At 42.2% G+C, this 21,303-nt stretch overlaps 1 protein-coding gene across 6 annotated transcripts in view; it reads left to right on the top strand.

Moving 5' to 3' along the window:
* The window catches only part of RIN2 (Ras and Rab interactor 2), a 241,542-nt gene that overhangs the window by 165,690 nt on the left and 54,549 nt on the right, over positions 1-21,303 (top strand). For 3 of the 6 annotated variants that reach the window (XM_037057024.1, XM_037057025.1, XM_037057026.1), the window contains one exon: positions 15,234-15,334. The exons of 1 other annotated variant lie outside the window; for it this stretch is intronic. In XM_037057024.1, the coding sequence (XP_036912919.1) occupies positions 15,234-15,334 (101 nt within the window). Of the gene's footprint in view, positions 1-15,233; positions 15,352-15,567; positions 15,736-21,303 lie in introns of those variants that run through there. 2 more of the 6 variants (XM_037057027.1, XM_037057029.1) reach the window with 2 other exon arrangements.

Here is a 21,303-nt window from a genome sequence, read left to right as displayed (position 1 = left end):
CTCCATCTTAAAAGGTTCATGAAGACAGTGTAGACCTCACATCAGGGTGGTCTCATCCAGCAGAGAGGCAGCTGGAGTATGTATATACTTCTGCCCATTAGCAATTGATCGAGGACTAACTTCAGGAGTCCTTTTTGGTCTCTGCAACTGACAAAGCTGGTTCTAGCCACCAGAAAGCCATCCTCAGACAAAGGACTTGGTGCCCAGTTTCCTTCTCATGATCACCCTCAGCAGGTATTAGGGAGCCCCTCTGGTGCAAGGCCTGGTCTCAAGGAACACCATGGTACAGTGAGATGTTTGCAGGGGTTTTCAGGTCTGAGGAAGGTCCAAGGAGCTGAAGGCTATGAAAACCTGATCCATCAACATGTTGCAGTCCCCTTAGGGGTACTGACACACACAAAGGACACCAGGTCCTGAATTTTCTGGGGCTTTCCTAATTTAAAATATGTCCACCCATTATAAGTACATCCATGCTTATCAGGCCCCTAACAAGCCTTGTGAAATTACAGTGCCTGTGGGGACACAGCATGTGAAGGTGTCCCTCATGGGCATTGCACAAGGACCTGTGTCCCCCAACAGATATAATTAACCAACACATCAACCCCACACGTCTCATACCCTTTAAACCAGATTGCTCACTTTCCATCTATGGGTTGTATAAGTGACTAAGCCCTCTCCCCACCAGCAAATACCCAAATACTAAAGTTGAACATTTGCTGTGGACTTTGCTGCATCAGCTCAGTGAACTCTTATTAAGCAGCCCTGAGAATCAGGCCTTAGCATACTGTCAGCTCACGAATGAGGAAATTCAAGGGGTCACACTATTTAGTGAAGGACACACTGCTTAAAACAGCCAAGCCAAAGGAATTCTAGGCAAGGCATTTAGCCAAAAATTTGTTTTTAAATATTAAATTGTTTGCTTGTGTTTATTTTCTGTAAATACTACTATTTATTACCCTGAGCTATAATCAAAGTTGTTTATATCAAACCATTTCAGTTAACTCAGAGATGATACTGAGGTGGATTGCTTATTATCTTTTTCTCTACATAAGTATGTGGAAATGTGTTGTATTATTTTCAGCTCCAAAATAGGAAAAATGGAATAAAAAGATAATTAGGCCCTAGCAGGGTATCTTAGTTGGTTAGAGCATTGGCCCCATGATACCGAGGTTTCAGGTTTGATCCCTGATCAGGGAACATACACGAATCAACCAATGAATGCATAAATAAGTGAAACAACAAATCAGTCTCTCTCTTTCTCTCCCTGCCCAAATTAATTTTTAAAATGCAATGAATATGGTTTTTGGTGAATAGAAAGGTTCTGATTGTAATTAAGGAGATGTTTTAAACCAGCAAGGCTAAGATGAACTATTGCATAAGTACTGTTGAGCTCATTTGCTCTTCCTGTGGAATGAAAATCAAGGGCAGAGTTCTACCTATGTCTCCTAAGCTGCCCCCAGCCTTTCAGCAAGTTTGAAAAAAGTAGCTCCCTGGGCACACCCTTTGGCCTGCAGAAGGCACCTGGGGCTGATAAAGCCATCCCCAAGTACAGTGTTTAAGGTTTTGGGGGACCTAGCCCTGGCCCTATTATAGTCTTCCCTCCTCCTCCTGATTTCACACCACATTCAAAATTACATTCCAGATGAATGAAAAGCCCACAAATAAATAAATACAGCATATGTAAATAAGCAAAACTTTATATTACATGTCTTAGCAAAAAACAGGAAATAATTTATTACTTCAAGATCAGAAATTTCATCTTAGACAAAGCAAAAACCAATGAACTTTTGAGTCTATCAACCTTAAAAGCCTTAGAAAATTTAAAAGACAGAAAAACAGTATGAGAGAAAATCTTTTAATTATTTTAGGCAGTGGATTTATATTATAACTTAAGAAAAATAAGAAACCCCAAAGTGGTCAACAGACGAATGGACAGGCAATTCCTCAGAAGAGGAAATACAAACAAACAATCAATATACAAACAGTATAATCTATAATGAGCAAAGCACATTAAGATAATAAAAAGCCACTGTACTCATCAGATTGTCCAAAGCTTAAAAGTATGGTAATATCAAAACACTGACAACTGAGGTAGATGCTTTCAAAGATGCCAGAGGCAGTAGAGATGGACATGGCCACCTGGAGAGCAATGTGGCATTTTCTCTAAAGTTTCACACAGTACACAGCATGCTCATCACAGTATTGCTGATGACAGCAAAACACTAGGTAGATGTCTATCAAAACAGAATGGATACATGGAATCTCCCTATGTGGTACACCCCTATGGTGAAAAACCATTCCCACTCAAAATGAACTATGGCTTTTTTCAGTGTGGATAAATTCCACATTTCATTGGATGTAACAAATAAGCTACAGGACAACACATCATACACACAAAACTGTTAATAGTGGTTTCCTCTGAGTAGGTAGAAACGATTATGATCATGGTCAAGGGAGATTACCTACAGTAATCTATGTTTTTCAGTGGGAATGTATTCATGTGTTATATTTACAATTACAATTAAATTTCAAAAAATACATGCAAATGTGCATAGGATAAGGACATAACATAGTTTCAGAACAAAACAAAACAAAAGGGCATGGTTCTGAGATGTTCCAACATCATTCCCCAGACTCTTCTCTACAAGTGAAGGGGAAAAGTCTCCGTTTCTTCTTGGTTTCCATGGTGACAGTTCCTAAGGATAGGAGGCAAAAATTATTTGAAAGTTTGTAAGAAATCTATTGTTTTCTACTTCAGACAAAACCCAAAAGGGTGTACCTATCAGTCTACGAGGCTTCTCCTGCTCACTCAGCAGAAGCAACAGGAGAAAGAAGTGTTTGGGTCATGTGGTTTTTCATAACCTGGAATTTGGTCCAGTCCCAGAGTTGGTGGAACTGTGAAGGTCAAGCTGATACACTCGGGAAATAGAAATTCAATGGCCAAAAGCCAAGCACTTGACTTTTCCCACACCCTAGGTTTCAAGTCTCAGTCTCTTAGGTAGCTAACTATGCACCCTTTTTCTAACTATTGATAACATTCCTGAGTTGGACTTAGAATTTGAAGAGCACTGTATCAGAACTTCCTCAATAAGCACTTGTTTTATATTTACTTGACCTTCAAGAGAATTTTTCTCCTTTTATCTAACCCTAAAAGAAAGAAAACAAGATTTGGAGTCCTCCCTCTCCCTCCCTTCAGTCTCCCAAGCAAACAGGGATTGCAGACAGTGACTTCTTTCCCTAATAAGTCAGGGAAAATTGACATGTAAGGGGCAGATCCTGAGATTAGAGACTTCTGGGCAGACAGGCAGAAGCAAGATTGGACTCCACAAGCACTGGTCCTTTGTAGGTCTGAGTCTGTTTCTGAGGATGAAATAATGAAACGGCCTCTTTATAGTCTGGGAGGGTGTAAGTACTTTTGAAGTCTTTTAGCCTTATTAACTGTGCTTCATAGCAGTGATTACCATTAATAGGAGAAAGAATTTAAATAGGAAGAATATCTAGGAGTGTATAAGTACTTGTTATAAAGTGTTTTGATCTTATCATCATATTTAATCCTCCAACACCAATTGCCGAGAAGCATTTGAAGGCAGGTCTTTTTGAGGCCAAAGCTGGTACCCTCACCACTACTACTAGCTCATGCTGCCAAACCACCATAGTTGCTGCAAGCCAGTCTGCCTCGAAACAATACAGGGTTTGAAGTGTGGCCCTTTAGATGAGATTCCCACCCACTGGAAAATTAGCCTGAATGATTACAGAATGGTACAAATCAGTGTAGGTGGCTGTGCCAGACTGGAGCATAGCAGGCCACGCCTTGTACAGGCTGAGTCCTGAGTGTGATCTTCAAAGGGCCAAGAAAGAACCTGGGGCTTTCTGAATTCTCCTGCCCTTGCCTGGATACCAGTTTGCCTGGAAGTCACCCAAGTGAACACTTCAAGCTTCCTGTGTTATGCACAGATGCTTAGATGTGAGGGAGCCCTATAGCACTGAGTAGAAGGAGGAAGGGGACCCAGAGACCCAACCCTGGCCTGCCTTCCTCAGGCCCCATCTCTCTGGCCTGTACCAAGTATGGTGGCTGCAGAAGTTCCCTTCCTGCCAGTAGCATTCTCTCTCCCTGCTTTGGAAAGCAAGCACACTACCCATTGGGGAGTGACAAAGACAGATATGCCCTGCCTCTACCCGGGTAGCTCTGCAGTGCCCTGTTCATGTAAGTGTCTGTCTCTTGAGTGGAGGCCTTAGTCACTCCTTGTGGAGTTTTCCTGAAAAAACACAAATGTTGTGTTTTGTTATAAGAACCACTGTCTTACCAGCTTGGTTTCCTGGAAACTGGTGTCCTGTCTCACTCTCTGATTGCACTGAATAACAGCAGCTTGTCTCTGTTGCCACCTTCCCAGGTATCCACACAGCCTTGGCAGCAAAATGGGGTTGTGGAAAGCAGCACTTGCTCACCAGCTTGGCAGATGCTTAGCCAGTCTTTCCCCTTCTTGTAGGAACTCTGGGCAGGGACAGGGATGTGTTGGGGTCTTGGGTTGTGTATGTGAATTTAAAGAAACTTCCGTTAGCAGCACCAACTTTGATAAAGCACCTACACTGACACTGCTTTTGGCTTTGTGGACCCTGAGAGTGCTATCTGCTAGGAAGGACTCCTGGTGGCTAACCGCTCAAAATTTTTTTAAAAGAGAAAAAACAAAAAACAGAGCCTGGCAGCCATTTCTAAACAGGGGCCTCCAGGCTCACACAAGCCACATTTTAGAGAGAAGCCTATACTGAACTGAATAGTATTCTTTTTTTTTTTTAAGATTTTATTTATTTATCTTAGAGGGTAGGGAAGGAGAGAGAGAGAGATATCAATGTATGGTTGCCTCTTGTGAGTCACCTGCTGGGAATTGGCCTGCAATCCAGGCATGTGCCCTGACTGGGAATCGAACCGTGATTGTGTGGTTCGCAGGCCTACGCTCAATCCACTGAGCTACACCAGCCAGGGCTGAACTGAATAGTTTTCTTCTTCAGTCTGCTCCAAATTGGGGATTCCAGTTGGCATTAAATTGGCACCAATGACCATTGTTTGACAACTTTGCCATGGGAAAACTTAGGTTAAATCTGTTCACCTTTGGCCCTGGCTGGTGTAGCTCAGTGGATTGAGCTCGGGCCTGCGAACCAGAGGATCGCCGTTCGATTCCCAGTCAGGGCACATGCCTGGGTTGTAGTCCAGTTCCCTGCAGGCCAACTCCCAGCAGGGGACGCACAAAAGGCAACCATACATTGATTTTTCTCTCCCTCTCTCCTTCCCCTCTAAAGATAAATAAATAAATAAAATCTTTTTAAAAAAAGTTAAAAAAAAATCTGTTCACCTTTGATAGGTGATAACATATCTACTTGCTGTCAGTGAATGAAATTTGGATAAACCCAGAGCACAAGGGATGAGATCAGACATCTACAGGAACTGAAAATGAACACAAAAAATGTATCTGGGGACAAGGTGGGGAATATCACAAATCCGATCAGGAACACCCTGGCAGATCTCAGGAGGGATCTTGCTGATGGAAGGATATATAAACAGATCATTCGGAGAGGCAGGCCTGGCCCTGGAACACTAACCTCTGCTCCTTTTCTCAGGTAAATCTCTGTGCTGTGGGTGACTTGGGGCAGACTGGGAAAGAGATGGAGGGGACTGAAAGACCTTATCTAGCCAGGAAGGGTCCCATAGCCACCTAGCCAGGGATAACCTCTGTTCTTATCTACCTTTGTGTCTTAGTATTACTGTGCCTTCCTTCTTTATTGAAGATAACTAGTGTTGTCTGTGACTTGCCACTGAGTGCTGCTGAGTAAGAACCAAAATTTGTAGGTTCTTTGAATTTGTCCAGGTATAGAAAAAGTAGTAGTGTGGGACTGGAGGCCTAGAGATGTAGCCAAAGTGTCAGCAGGAGCAGTACCCGGGAGAAAGAAGTCTGGCTGGTGGGGATCAGCTACTTCCCCTGGGAAAGGCCACTTGGGATTTCTGGTTCAAATCATTATGGTGGCTGTGAAGGTGACTGAGGGTGATTCCCCTTCCTACTGGGGATGGGAATCTTTTAACTACTATAGGTGTTTGCCTCAGGCTGTAGCTGGCCCTCCGTCAGCAGGACTCTTTGCTCCCTGGTGGGCTGTGTGTGGTGTCCTGTCCAGAATCACAGCCATGACCCAGAATGTGAGAGGGGGAACTCAGCCCAGAGTGGTAAGACTTTGGCACAGACGCTCACACTTCCCTGGCTCACCCTACTTCCTCCCACCTTCTTAATTCTTCCATCTCCTTCCATTTTCATACACATCCACATTTTTTCTCATTTTTCTATTGATAGATTTGATTCTGAAGTACTTTAAACATATAGAAAACCACACATAATATGAAAACAATCACTAGCTGTTAAATCTTATCAGTTTACCCTTTCATTTTTTTTTTTCCCCTTTCATTTTAAGAAATAAAATTTCACATGTGTTTAAGCCCCTCTACCTTTGATCATGTTCATTCATTACTCTCTAGAGGTAACCACTATCCTGGATTAGAAGTGTAAACCTGATACAGCATATTGGAGTAGTCTATATCTATGTGTGTATATACTGTTACAGAAAAATGAAGCGACCAGACACCGAGGTTTCAGGAGCACAATCTTTATTTACATGCACGGGCCCAGAGGAGAGTGATCTCCAAATTCTGAGCCCTGAACAAAGGGTTCTTGGGGTTTATATAGCCTGCAGGGCCTTCCTGTCTACGTGGCAAAGTGAGTAATGCGGAAGTTATGTCTATTTCCTTATTTGGGGATATCTGAGGTGCTGTGGCTCTCATTGGCTGTGCGGCAGAAGCAGGTTACAGAAGTGGAATGCGGAAGTTAGACTCTCCTACTGGGCGTTCTTAGGCTAGCTGAAAAGGGGCTTTTCTCTATCAATACAAACACTTAATAATACAATTTTGCATGGTTCAACTTGTCTTTTTTTTAGGATTTTTTTCTTTCAATTATATTTTGTATTGACTTCAGTTGTACAGCTTAGTGGTTAGACAGTTATATACTTTACATAGCGTTCCCCTCGATATTTCTAGTACCCCAACCGGTGCTAAACATAGTTATCACAATATTATTGACTATATTTTCTGTGGTTTACTTACATACCCAGAACTAAGTTGTAACTACCAATTTGAACTTCTTAATCCCTTCATCTTTTTCATCTAATCCCCCAATACCTCTCCCTCCTGGCAACCAGCAGTCTGCTCTGTGTCTGTGTGTCTCTTGCCATTTTGTTTGTTCTTTAGATGCCACATATAAGTAAAGTCATATGGTATTTGTCTCTTTCTGACTTACTCCCCTGAGCATAATACCCTCTAGGTCCACCCATGCTGTTGCAGATGGTAAGATTTCACTCTTTTTTACGGTTGAATATTTTTCATTGTATCCACATACCACAGCTTTTTTATCTACTCATCTATTGATGGTCACTTGGATTATTTCCATATCTTGGCTTATTTTAAATGAAGGCTTTTGAGTTTTTATGTTTGTATATGTCTTTTTAAAATATATTTTATTGATTATGCTACTACAGTTGTACCATTTTCCCCCTTTTATTCCCCTCCACCCTGTATACCCTCTCCCACTCGAATTCCCCCACTTTAGTTCATGTCTATATGTCATAAGTTCTTTAGCTTCTACATTTCCCATACTATTCTTACCTTCCCCGTATTTTCTACCTACCATCTATGCTACTTATTCTCTGTACCTTTCCCCTCTCTCGTCCCCTCCCCTGTTGCTAACCTTCCATGTGATCTCCATTTCTGTGGTTCTGTTCCTGTTATAGGTGTTTGTTTAGTTTGTTTTTGTTTTAGGTGTGGTTGTTAATAACTGTGAGTTTGCTGTCCATTCACTGTTCATATTTTTTATCTTCTTTTTCTTAAATAAGTTCCTTTAACATTTCATATAATAAAGGCTTGGTGATAATGAACTCCTTGAACTTGACCTTATCTGAGAAGCACTTTATCTGCCCTTCATTCTAAATGAAAGCTTTGCTGGATAGAGCAATCTTGGATGTTGGCCCTTGCCTTTCATGACTTGGAATACTTCTTTCCAGCCCCTTCTTGCGTGTAAGGTCTCTTTTGAGAAATCAGCTGACACTCTGATGGAAACTCCTTTGTAGGTTACTGTCTCCCTATCTCTTGCTGCTTCTAGAATTCTCTCCTTCATTTTAATCTTGGCTAAGGCAATTATGATGTATCTTGGTGTGTTTCTCCTTGGGTCCACTTTCTTTGGGACTCTCTGAGCTTCCTGGACTTCCTGGAAATCTATTTCCTAGGTTGGGAAAATTCTCCTTTATTATTTGTTCAAATAGCTTTTCCACTTGTTGCTCTTCCTCTTCTCCTTCTGGTATCCCTATAATTTGGAGGTTGGAATGTTTAAAGATGTCCTGGAGGTTCCTAAGCCTCTCCTCATTTTTTTAAAATTCTGTTTTCTTCATTCTTTTCTGTTTGGTTGTTTCTTTCTTCCTTCTGGTCCACTCCATTGATTTTAGTCCCAGTTTTCTTCCCATCACTATTGGTTCCCTGTACATTTTCCTTTATTTCACTTAGTGTAGCCTTCATTTTTTTCATCTAATTGTTGACCAAATTCAACCAATTCTGTGAGCATCCTGATCACCAGTGCTTTGAACTGTGCATCTGATAGGTTGGCTATCTCTTTGTTGCTCAGTTTTATTTTTTCTGGAGCTTTGATCTTTTCTTTCATTTGGGCCTCTTTTTTTTTTTGGTCTTTTAGCGCCTGTTATGTGTGAGGGGCAGAGCCCTAGGTGTTCACCAAGGTGGGGCAACCCAGTTGCTGGGTTGTGACACTATATATGGGGGCAGGGTCTGAGAGGAAACAATGGTGCTTGCTCTGTTCTCTGCTACTGGATTTCAGTCACTTTCACTGCTTCCCCCAAGCAAAGTGGGCCCTTCTGGTGCTGATTCCTAGGTGGGTGGGCGGGCTTGTATACATTCTAGGACTCTGTGGATCTCTTCAACGAACTCTTCTGTGGGGTTGGGAGTCTCTCCCACTGCCTCAAACCCCACAGGTGTTTTCAATTGGTGTTTTGAGGCTTTATTTTCTGGTGCTGGGACCCTGGGTTGGGAAGTCTGTCTCGCTCCCCAATTTCACCTGGTTTATCTGTGCATGAATGTGGGACTGCTCGGTCAGCCAGCCACCTTGTGCACAGTGCCCTGGTTCACAGTCGCTGCCTCTCTGGGTCTGCCTGTTGCCCCCTTTTGCCCCGGGTCTGCCAGCCTCCACCTGTGCACCCAAGGTTCACCTCCTGCTGCCTTGTGTGCCTGGTGCCTCCGTCTTTTTTGCTTTGCTGCAACCCCTCTCCACCCAGGCACGTGACTCTGCCCCTTCTACTGGTCTGGATGAATGTGTTCAGAGGAGTTAAAATAACTCCTTGGCTGCCTGACTTCCATACAGTTCAATTTTCTGTCAGTTTTGGTTGTTATTTTGTTTCTAAATTGTTGTTGTCCTTATTTTGGTTGTTCAAGGAGGCACAGTGTGTCTACCTATGCCTCCATCTTGGCCAGAAGTTCTGTTTGTATATGTCTTGATACATATAGCTATTGTGGACAAAAAAGGGGCCACACACTAAACCTGACAAGTTCAGTGAAGGTTTGCATGCCAGGCCTTACAAATCGAGAGACAAAAGTAACCACACAGGGTGGCCTGAACATAAAAATTCATAACTAAAAGTGGGTTATAGTCAGTAATCTACTCCCAGGCCTATAGCTTCCTTGACTTAGGTCACTTTTAACTTTGAAATTTTCTATTGTCTTTGTTCATCTAGAATAGCATACCTTTGAAGTGGCAGAATAATCTTTTCTGGACCTCTGAAGACACAAATTCAGGTACCAGAGCATGAGACCACATTATCTTGTTGCTCACATACCATCTCTGGATCTAGTAGGCATGGTCCCTCAGCAGCCTCACTGGGGACTGAAGATAGAGAAGGTTCTATTCTTTTTTTTTTTAAGATTTTATTTATTTATCTTTAGAGAGGAAAGGAAGGAGAGAAGGAGAGAAACATCAATGTATGGTTGCCTCTCGTGAGTTCCCTGCTGGGAACTGGCCCGCAACCCAGGCATGTGCCCTAACTGGGAATCGAACCGTGATGGTATGGTTCGCAGGCTGGCGCAAATGTTAACTATCCTGTATCTACCAATGTAAAAGAAGTATGTGCCTGTCCATTTTACTTTTTAATACAGTCTCAGAGATTTCACCACTTTGTTCTTTCCAGCCTCCCTAATCTACCACCAATGGATTTCATGTAACCCCTCCTTACATCTCCTCCTTTGATTTTATTTAAAAAAAAAAAAAACCTATGAAACTGCCATTCTCCAGAGTATTTTCTTAATCCATTGAAATTTGCTTCCTAGCAGTTGTCATCAGTTTGGCTCAAGTAAACTCCTATAAAACTTTTTCTTAGGCTGGACATTTTTTCATCAACACTGTGACTCATTAATTTTAACTGCTGTGTACTATTCTATACCTCAGCTTATCCCTTCTCCCACTGATGGACAAATAGGTGCTTATAATTTGGTTTTCTTAAAAGTAGTGGTACAGCAAATATTCTTACAAAGGTCTCCTTGCACCCACATGCAAGACTTTTTCTAGAGTATATAACTAGAAAGTCTTGTATCTTCAACTCTGCAAGACACTGCAAACTGCTCTTGATAGGAGCTCTGTGAACAACACTTCTTATCTGCTTATGGGCTTCTGTTTCCCCATATTCTTGATATTTGGTGTCATCAGATTTTTAAAATTTTTGCCATTGTGATGTGTGTAAAATGAGTTCTCCTGATCATTTTCTCTTCCAAGGCCCCATTACTTCTAGAAGCTGCACCTGCAGCCTGTACCCTGTCACACACAAAGGGGGTGGATCAAGTCCTCAATGGAGGACTTGGCAGGCCTTCATTCTCTGGCCTCTCAGTATTGGAGTGCACAGAGCTATTTGCGGGAATCCCTTCTCCATCTACACTCTCCTCTTCAACAGTTTCACTCTGATACAGGACTTTGAAGTGCTAACACATAGGTCAGTGACTTCTAAATATATAAATAGCTTCATCATAAATGTCAAAAGCCACTTCACAAGTTTAATTGATAGCCAATACAACCCAGTTACAACTTAACCTGCCCAATACCCAGCTAGATTTCCTCCACAAGCCTAATCCCATTTCTCCTCATCTATCAATTCCTCTGTCAACTTGTCCTTGGATTTCCCCCCTTCTTTCTAATTCTGCTGCTACTACCTTGACCTTGGTCCAAGCCACCATCATCTCTTGCCTGGACCACTACAGTTGCCTCCTAACTGATCTTGTTATGTGTCTTCTTGACCTTACAAACGTCTCTAGCCAGCAGCCAAGGTGATCTTTATAGAACAAAAGACAAGTAAAATGTCATTCCCCTAATTAAAGCCCTCCAATGGTTCTTAATATAGAAAACTCAAATCCTAGGATATCATAATTTAGAAGGCCAATGAAGTCTAATTCCTGCCTGTCTCTCCTTCCACAATGCCTCCCCAGCCTCTGGGACTTTCTCTGTGTGTAGGGCCCCTCCCTTGAGCTTTTCATGGCTCCCTTGTCATTCAGGGATCCCCACTTCCTCAAAGACTTATCCTGACCCTCCCATCCTAGCTATAGTTCCTCCCTGTTCTTTTTTTTCATTCTGGAATGTCTTAATTCCCAGTGCTTTGGTCTGTGCCTCACCAGAGTATTATTTCCATGACAATTGTTAACCTTAATCTCTACTTGTAGTGCCTGGCATGAAGTGGGTGACCATAACACTCTGTTGAATTAATGAATGAAAAGTGGGTCAACAGTATAAAAAATCCTATACCATCAAATAAACTTTTTCCAGAGTCTGGAGGGATAAAAGCTGCTTGAGGAAATGCAACACTGTCTTTACCTACAACAATGATTCTCAAACTTTTTAGTCCCAGTACCACTTCACACAGTTAAAAATTATGGAAACCTTCAAAAACCATGTGGATTTTGTCTATAGATATTGGCTGCATCATAAAATAAATGAAGAAAATGTTGAGCTACTTATATTAAAAAATCTATTATTATATTTTTGGGACTATAAGATGCACTCCCCCCCAAAATTTGGGGAGATGGGGGTGCATCTTACAATCCGAATGTAGCCTACCTGGCTCACAAGGGTGGGGGGCAGTGGTGGAGCAGTGTCACAGGAGGCAGGAGCCTCCTATTTTTTTCCTACTCTAAAATCTACATGTGTCTTATAGCCCAAAAATTGCAGTACAAGTTGGCATAAATAACATTTATATAACAGTTTTATTTTAAGATATATTTTATTGATTTTGCTATTACGGTTCCATTTTTTCTCCCCTTTATTCCCCTCCACCCTGTACCCCCAAACCCACCAGCGTTCCTCCCCCCTTAGTTCATGTTATTGGGTAATAAATAAAAGTTCTTTGACTTCTCCATTTCCTATATTTTCTTAACCTCCCCTTGTCTACTTTGTACTACCATGTGTACTTCTTACTCCCTGTATCTTTTCCCCCATTGTATCCCCTCCCCCTGCCTGCTGATAACTCTCCATATGATCTCCATTTCTGTGATTCTATACCTGTTCTAGTTGTTTGCTTAGTTTGTTTTGGGGTTTTGTTTTGTTTTTAGGTTCAGTTGTTGATAGCATTGAGTTGGTTGTCATTTTACTATTCATAGTTGTTGTTGTTTTAAAGATTTTATTTATTTATCTTTAGAGGGGAAGGGAAGGAGAGAGAAATATCAATGTATGGTTGCCTCTCATGCGTCCCCTGCTTGGAACTGGCCTGCAACCCAGGCATGTGCCCTGACTGGAAATCGAACTGCGGTTGTCTGGTTGGCAGGCCCGTACTCAGTACACTGAGCTATGTTAGCCAGGGCTATTGTTCATAATTTTGATCTTATTTTTCTTAGATAAGTCCTTTAACATTTCATATAATAAGGGCTTGGTGATGATAAACTTCTTTAACTCGACCTTATCTGGGAATCACTTTATCTGCCCTCCCATTCTAAGTGATAGCTTTCCTGGATAGAGTAATCTTGGATGTCGGTTCCTTGCCTTTCATGACTTGGGATACTTCATTTCAGCACTTCTTGCCTGTAAGGTTTCTTTTGAGAAATCAGCTGATAGCCTTCTGGGAACTCCTTTGTAGGTGGCTCTCTCCTCTCCTCTTGCTGCTTTTCAGATTCTCTCCTTATCTCTAATCTTGGGTAATGTGATTATGATGTGCCTTGGTGATTATGTGTGTCCTTGGGTCCAACTTCTTTGGGGCTCTCTGAGCTTCCAGGACTTCCTGGAAGTCTATTTCCTTTGCCAGATTGGAAAAGTTCACCTTCATTATTTTTTCAAGTAAGGTTTCAGTTTCTTGCTCTTCCTCTTCTCCTTCTGGCACCCTATGATTTGGATGTTGGAATGTTTAAAGTTGTCCTGGAGGTTCCTAAGCCTCCTCATTTTTTTAAATTCTTGTTTCTTCTTCTGTTCTGGTGGAATGTTTTTTCCTTCCTTCTGCTCCAAATTATTGATTTGAGTCCTGGTTTCCTTCTCTTCACTGTTGGTTCTCTGTATATCTTGTTTTATTTCACTTTGCATAGCCTTTACTTTTCCCTTTATTTTGTGACCATACCAGCCATTTCTGTGAGCATCCTGATTACTGGTGTATTGAATTATGCATCTGATAGGTTGGCTATCCTTCATCCCTTGGTTCTATTTTTGGAGTTTTGATCTGCTCTTCCATTTGGGCCATATGTCTTTGTCTGGGCATGCCTGTTATGTAGTAAGGGGCAGAGCCTTAGGTATTCACCAGGGCAGGGCAACCCATGTTGCTGCATTGTGGCACTGAATGTAGGGGAGGGGTCACAGAGGGAACAATGCTATTTGCTTGGCTCCCGCTGACTTTCAGCTACTCCCTCCACTACCTATAGGCAAATTGGACCCTTCTGGTGCTAATTCCTGAGTGGGTGGGTTTGTGTACATTGTAGGACCCTGTGGGTCTCCCCTATAAAGTCTTCTGTGAGGCTGGGATATTCTCCTTCTACCACAACCCCCACAAGTTTTTATAGGCAGAAGTTTTGGGGCTTCAGTTCCCCACACTGGAACCCTGGGTTATGTGATCTGTCTTGCTCCGCAGTTGTTCCTCCCAGTTTATCTTCATGCACATGTGAGACTGTAAGCTGCAGCCTTGCCTCATATCCTCTCTGCCCCGGCTGTTGATCTCTATCCCTCCTACCATTCCAGACGAATGTTTCTTCTTTAACTCCTTGCTTGTCAGGCTTCCATACAGTTCAATTTTCTGGCAGTTCTGGTTATTTTTTGTTTTTATATTTGTTGTTATCCTTTTGGTTGTGTGACAGGGGAAAGTATATGTGCCTATGCCTCCATCTTGGCCGACAATCAATATAAACATTTTAAAAAATTAGTGAGCTGTGGCACACTTTGAGAAGAGCTGCTCTACAAATACTGTGTCTAATATTCACCAGGAAAGATTCTGTTGAATGGGTGGATATGTAGGCTCAAGAATTTAGACCAAACTTTAGGGTCAGATATAGCCCCTATCCAGTGTGTGGGTAGAGGAGTAAGTACACACAAGCCTTCTGCAAAACAAGGCCATATTTTCCCCTCCATTCTCCTCATGGTTCAACCTCCCACCCACTCACACACTTCCAGCCCCATACATCCCTCTCTCCCCTTTTCCCAAACAGTTGTTTTTAATCAGAAAAAAAACCCAAAAAAACCCACAGCAAAGACTCAGATGAGAAATAAGTTTAATTTCTTTGTGAATTGATTTGCAAACTGTATATGTCTAAAATATGCTTATTTCTGTAACCAGAATAATGACTGCATAAAGTTTAATCCAGGGAATAACATTTGAGTTTTCACTTTGACAACATGAATGTCGAGGCCTGATTTACCAGGATTTGTTTATTCCTTTTTGTACTCATGCTGAGAAACAAAACTGGGTGCCATATTATTTTTCTTAGGGCAATACCGAAACCTAAGTTCTTCCTCTTTCTAAGAAGAAGCTGCTCCCAATCTTTTTATTTTTTTCCTCTGAGGAGAGGAAATTAACATAGCCAAGATTTAAAAAAAAAAAAGTGGTCATCTCTGTGCTCCTATTGAAGTGTCTGAAGCTCCCCAAGCCCTAGGCACGCCTCTGCCATTTCCTGATGTCACACTATTTTTGTCTTTGAATAGCTTATTGACACAATTGCTTCGGAGATCGGAGAACTGAAACAGGAGATGGTGCAGACAGATGTCAGCCTGGAAAATGGCCTGGAACTCACTGAAGCTCACAGGTGACAGAGGCGATTAGGTACTGGGTGCGAGATGGGAGCTAAGTGAACCCTATTAGCTTTGAGGACTGCCATTTCCATGGCTCCTCAAGTTTGGGAGCTGGGAGTGTGGTGGCCACTCCAGATCAAACTCTGGAGGAGGTGGGAGTGGCCCAGGAACCAGTTGTCTGCTTGGTTATTTTAATCACTTTGAAGGCACTTGAACTTTATACCCTCTCAATTCCTCCTGGCACCAGAACCCGGAAACCTAAAGTTCTATCTGCCATATCCACCTACAAACAGTGATGGAAACAGTAACGCAGCTGGATCCGCCGTGTGCAAAGTAGAACTCAGTGTAGCCCGTGTCAGTCTCCAGAAGGTTTAAAGGGGAACACTAAGAGGATGGACTCATTTTGCATTCTCAGGTCAGAAAACCCCTAGCATTTACCATAGCCGTTAGCCTGAAGTACATCCTAGAGTGTTGGAAATTGGATATGATTGTAAATGATTAAGAAAGGGGAGGCAAATATTGTACTATTGTGCAGTGGTCAGGGTGGGGGTGGCAGGTTGGAGGAGCTCGTCAAAACCTCATCCAGCTCTTGGATGGTGTAATTCATTGTTTGCAAAACAACATAATATACTGACTGCTAAACAACATGGACACTTGGTGCTTGAGGGGCCAAATTTGTTATCCGTGTGCCCCTTTTCCCAGGAAATGGGGTTGAGGCTGTCTGTGCAATGTAAGTGTAAGATTCATGGAGTGGGTTTTGCTTGCAGGTCATGAGGCAGGCAGGAAGAGTCCTGCAAAAGCAGGCAAACCAGCTGGGTCTGTTGTCCAGGTGTATTTCAAGTTGGCCAGACTTGTTCCCTGCCATAGACTGAGGAAAGAACAAGTAATCCCAAGGAGGCACTTGGCAGCTGTAAGGTGGTGCTTTAACTCCTATGTCTCTAGAGGAACTGTATTCTCCCTTAGCTATGGAAATTCTGCTTTACAGTTCCTTCTCTACAAAATGATAGGGGTAGACCTGATGGTCCCCAAGAAACTTGCAGTAGCACCAGGCATTCTATGATTCCCTTTTACTTCATGTGAATGTCTTGAACTGGTTATTTTTTCTCCATAACCTAGACAAATGCATAGTGATTTCTGACTAAAGACTGTGCTCCTATTCAAGTGTCCACCTCACATTTAGAGTAGTTCCAAACTCTGTGGAAATTTAGCCAGGGGATTCTCTTTACCCTTGTCATTACTAAGCTAAAAATAAATTGGGAGTCCAGGATGATGACAAAGGAGTAAAGAAGAGAGCTTTAGTAACACTGATTTCCCCCACACCCAGGAAATGCAGCACTACAAAGGGGACCCCAAATTCTCCAGAGGTCAGACGGGACCCTTAATTGCATATAGGCCACCAGAGATGTTAGGTTTGCTGGCAGGAATGACACCATAATAGGGGCCATCAAGATCTCAATCTCTAACGGCAATGGGTATTGAGGTGGGAGAGCTGGGCTGTCATTTAATCTTTAACATCTTTTTTATTCCTTTTCTTCTTAAATTAGAGAGTGGAACTTTATTTTTTCAGATTAATATGTCACTCATTCTTGAATGCTATATTGCTTAACACTGAATTTATGGAGTTTCAGAGGCATTTTACTTTTTTTTTGATGGGAAAAACAGAGAAAAGGCAAGATTGTCTTTATTTAACAATGTATATGGTTTTTACCACATGCCAGTCTCTGCTCTAAGAGCATTGCAGCTGCCAACTCATTGACTCTCCTAACTACACTATGAGGCAAAGCTCTGGCATGCCCCTCATTCTACTTATGTGGGACCTGTATGATGTGGTAAAAAGTCTTGCTAATAAGGCTCTGGCTTCTGTGCTGGGGTCTCTTGCTGATTTTTAGAAGTACGGAGAGGTGACTTCATTAATCATTGCTCCATTTTGCCCAATGATGGCAGGAGGGTTAGGTAACAGAGAAGGAGGAGAAGGAAGACTTAGCATTGTTTTCACAATGAAAGCAGAGCAGAATTGTGGGTGGCTACGGGGAAACAGCAGGTCCTACTGGCACAGAGCAGCCCAGAGCCAGGAGGGGAGCAGGCAGGAGAGGAGCAGAGCTGCCTCAAGTTGAAAACGCCAGAGAGACAAGAAGCAGTCAGCCCCTGGGGACCTCAGCTGGACACATTTCTGTGGCTGCACAGATGCCTCGAAGTGGTCGCCTCTTGTGGCCCCATCCTCAGTGGTGCTATGAGCCGTGATATGGCCTCTCCCACCCCACCCACAGTCACCAGGATGTGTCTGTGGCTGCCCAGTTTGTTGAACGCTGGAGTGTCACAGTGGTGCCCTAGGTTAAAAATCATTATCCCCAACCAGCATTAGTTTTTGGTTGCTTGCTGGGGAACCTTTGCGTGTAAGTCCCCCCATCTGCCACGGATGAAAATAAAACTACCAAGACATGATCTGCTTGGGGAGGAGAGGTGGTCAGTCTTTCAGAGGAAAAGGACCAAGAGACTGGTCCTCAACGGCTTTTATTAGGGTTGTAATACACAGGAATACAGGTAAGGATCATCAATCAGTGTCAGGTGGCAAGGATCAAACAATAGATAACATTTCAAAGAAATCTGAGGGCTTAATCTGAGTCAGTGTCTGTCAGGTAAGGGGTTGCAAAAACTTTGGGAGACACACTCATTTCCTACTCAGACCCTTATCATATGAATGAAAACACTCTTAGCAAAGCAGGCTTCAGAGGACTTTACGAATTCTTTCTTATGTCCAATCATCCCGGAATCCGCTCTAGCTGGCAGAGGACTGCACCGTCCTCCCCATCATAGGTTTTTAGGGTTAAGTGGATTAGAGCCAGAAAGCACTTCTCCCAGATGGAAGTGGGGACTCAGGCTATGTCAGAATAGCTGGGGAGCAAAGGTCCATCACTCCCTCTTTGTTGCAGCCCCCTGAGTCCTTCCTTGAGGGCCTCCCAAGTGATCATGTCTGGCTTAGGTTGCTCCCCTCGGAGGGGTCTTACCCGTCATTGACTAACTGACCAAGCATTGGGGGCCAGAGATGGATGAAGCAGTAGCAGCACTGCTGCCAGGGAGATAAGCTTTGTCTCCTTAGTGGCTCACAGTCCAAAGGTCGCTCATTCAGCCTTATCCAAGGGGGAGGCGGGTACAACTCCTGAAACCAGGCAGAGTGGTTTCCAACAGTTGCTCTGTCATGGTTGATGTTGAGATGAGCTTGAGATCTGAAACCTTCTCTTGTGTCATGGACCCCTTCTCAGAATAATACTTTAAATGCATAAAATAAAATATGTAGGAGGACATGGGGGAAACAGTGATAGTGAAATACAATAACTACAATGTAAAAATATGTGATTTCATAGCAACAGGTACTTCTTTATTAACACATCAAGTAATGAGGTCTTGCAATGGGTCTAGAAACTGATATCCTCTGAAAGCAGAGAAGAAAATGAAAAATACTTCAACACCAATAGTGGAAACATCTAGAGTTTTGGTTGGTGACAAAGTTTCAGCTGCTGAAGAAACTACTAAGATTTTTTTGCCTGCATTTAAAATGGGAGTAAGTGAATTTCAAAACCAGGTTAGGGAAAGTGCTGGTGTCACTTTTATCCATCCAATAGTCTGTTCCCACTTTGCATCATATGACATGGTGGATCCACCTCCCTTCTTGGGACACTCGCTTGGCTTGGCTTGGCTTGGCTTGGTTTCTGGGATGCCATGATCCCTGCTTTCCTCTCACCTCACCAGCTGCTGCTTCTAGGCTCCTGGCTGGCTCCTTCTAGTCTCCTTCACCTCCTACCCCTGGATCACCCAGAGCCCCATCCTTGAGCCTCTTCGCAACTCCCTTCTCTCCCCCACAAACCTTGGACAAGATACTTAAAAAAATCCCAGTGCCTCAGTGTCCACATCAGTAAAATGAGGATGACGATAGAGTTCCTAGGAAGACTGAGTGCATAGCTATGACGGACTTCACAACACGCTGGCACAAGGTAAATACAACACATTGTTGACTAAAAAAGGTCTATAGATAAATTCCCTAGGTAATTCCATCCAGTCTTGTGGCATTAATACCATGTGTGTATTGATGATGCCCAACTTACAGCCCGAGGCTGGTCCTCTCTTTGAATCTCAATGTTGATTTCTAGCTGCCCACTCAGCCTGACCTTTAATGTCTCAAATTTAAAAGAACAACTTTTGGTTTCCCTTCACAAACCTGCCTCTTCCCTGGTCTTCCCTATCCCAATAACCATTCCTCCAAGTGCTTGGACCCACAGTCATCCCTGATGCCTCTACTTCTTTCATAACTGTCCTGCTGTTCATATCTAAGTCCTGGCATCTCTACTTTCACATTAGATCCAGGATTGGACCACTTCTCACCAGGACCACTGTAGTATACACCCTGTCTCTGCTTTCACCTGTTCTACCTTCTCTAAGCAGTATAGAGAATGATCTGAGTTAGGTTAATTTCAATCCAAGTCAAAGCCCATTAGTAGTTTTTAATATAAAACCAAAATCACCCATGGTCTTCAACATCCTACAGGATATGACTCCTCATATCCTCTCACCATCTCTTCTCTTGCAATCTCTACTCCTTCCTCACTCTGCTTCACCATCTTCTTGCTGAGCAGGCTGCCACCTCCCTCTCAGCCTTTGTACCTGCTATTTCCTCTGCCTGGAATGTACTTCCTTCAGGAAGCATTCACCCTTGGACCTCCCTTCTTTCTGTTACCTTAGCCGGCTTTCTTTTTCTTTACAGAACTTGTAGAGATCTGACATATATTCACTTGCTTAACTGCATTTTCTGCCTAACAGCACTAAATGGTAAGTGTTATGACAGCAAGTCTGTGTTTGATACTGTTTTTTTTCTCAGTGCCTAGAATAGTGTTTGTCATGTAGCATCCATCTACACAATAAATATTTGTTGAAAGGGTAAATAAAAGATGCCAGCCTTTTGAAGATTCTAAAAGTATTCAAGTATCAGAAGCCTTTTGTAGAAATAAGATATCACCCTCATAAAGCAATTAGGAGACCCCAGATAGTGCATAAAAAATAAAAAGTTGAAAGTGTATGGTAGACCTTAAGCTTCCTCCCTAGAAAAGAAGAGGGACCAGAAATCCTTTTTCCTACACTCAAGCCATGCTTCTTCATTAGCCTAGATATGACAAAAGAGGAAAATAATTGTTTTGCAGGCTAACACTGCATACAACACAGATACTGTGTAAGAAAACAAAATGCAAGATGATGTTTTTATTAATGACACAAACTTGCTTCCTAATGACCTCACGAATACACTCTCCAAACTCTTCAGAAAAGTAAAAGTGGGTATAAATCAACAAAGAATAGTCATTTTGTATTTTATGTTTAAAGAAGAAAAGATAGAAAGGAATAATATGAAGTGACATTGACTTCTGTTTTTGAAATCACTGAAATGGAGAACATATATTTCTTAAATATGGGAAACTGTATTGGATGCAGGTGTATTCTGAGTTTAAAAGAATTTAAATTCCAAAAATAATTGTGTCAGATTTAGGCACATATATTTCTTAGTTATGGTGCAGCTAATAGCCTTGATCAAATCAATTCATGACATGGCAAATATTTTTGCATATAAACTGAACAAAGTAAACCAAAAGAATCTAAAAGATAGGGAGAAATTCATTGGCAGGGTTGTTTTTTTTTTGCTGTAAGTTTATGATCTAAGATTCATAAGCAGATGTGTAAATAATAAAAGTACATATGTATTTATACTTTTATCATAATTTCTAGATTATTTTCTATTTTCATCTCTTCTCCCCAAAGAATCTTTTCTATAATTTTATAGTTTCCATTAACATGAGCCAATGAACTAGCTGCCAGCTCAGAATTCCCATGACTTTAGCCTGGAACTTAGACATGCTAAAATTGTAATATGATGCTCTGTTAAAACCGAAGGGACATCACTGCTGAGTCCTGCAGCACTGAGATAGTATCTGAGTCACAACAT

The sequence above is a fragment of the Sturnira hondurensis genome, unplaced genomic scaffold (assembly GCF_014824575.4).
Source record: "Sturnira hondurensis isolate 20B ecotype Veracruz unplaced genomic scaffold, ASM1482457v3 Scaffold0009244, whole genome shotgun sequence".
Taxonomy (NCBI): domain Eukaryota; kingdom Metazoa; phylum Chordata; class Mammalia; order Chiroptera; family Phyllostomidae; genus Sturnira; species Sturnira hondurensis.
This window is presented reverse-complemented; position numbering and strand designations above follow the sequence as displayed.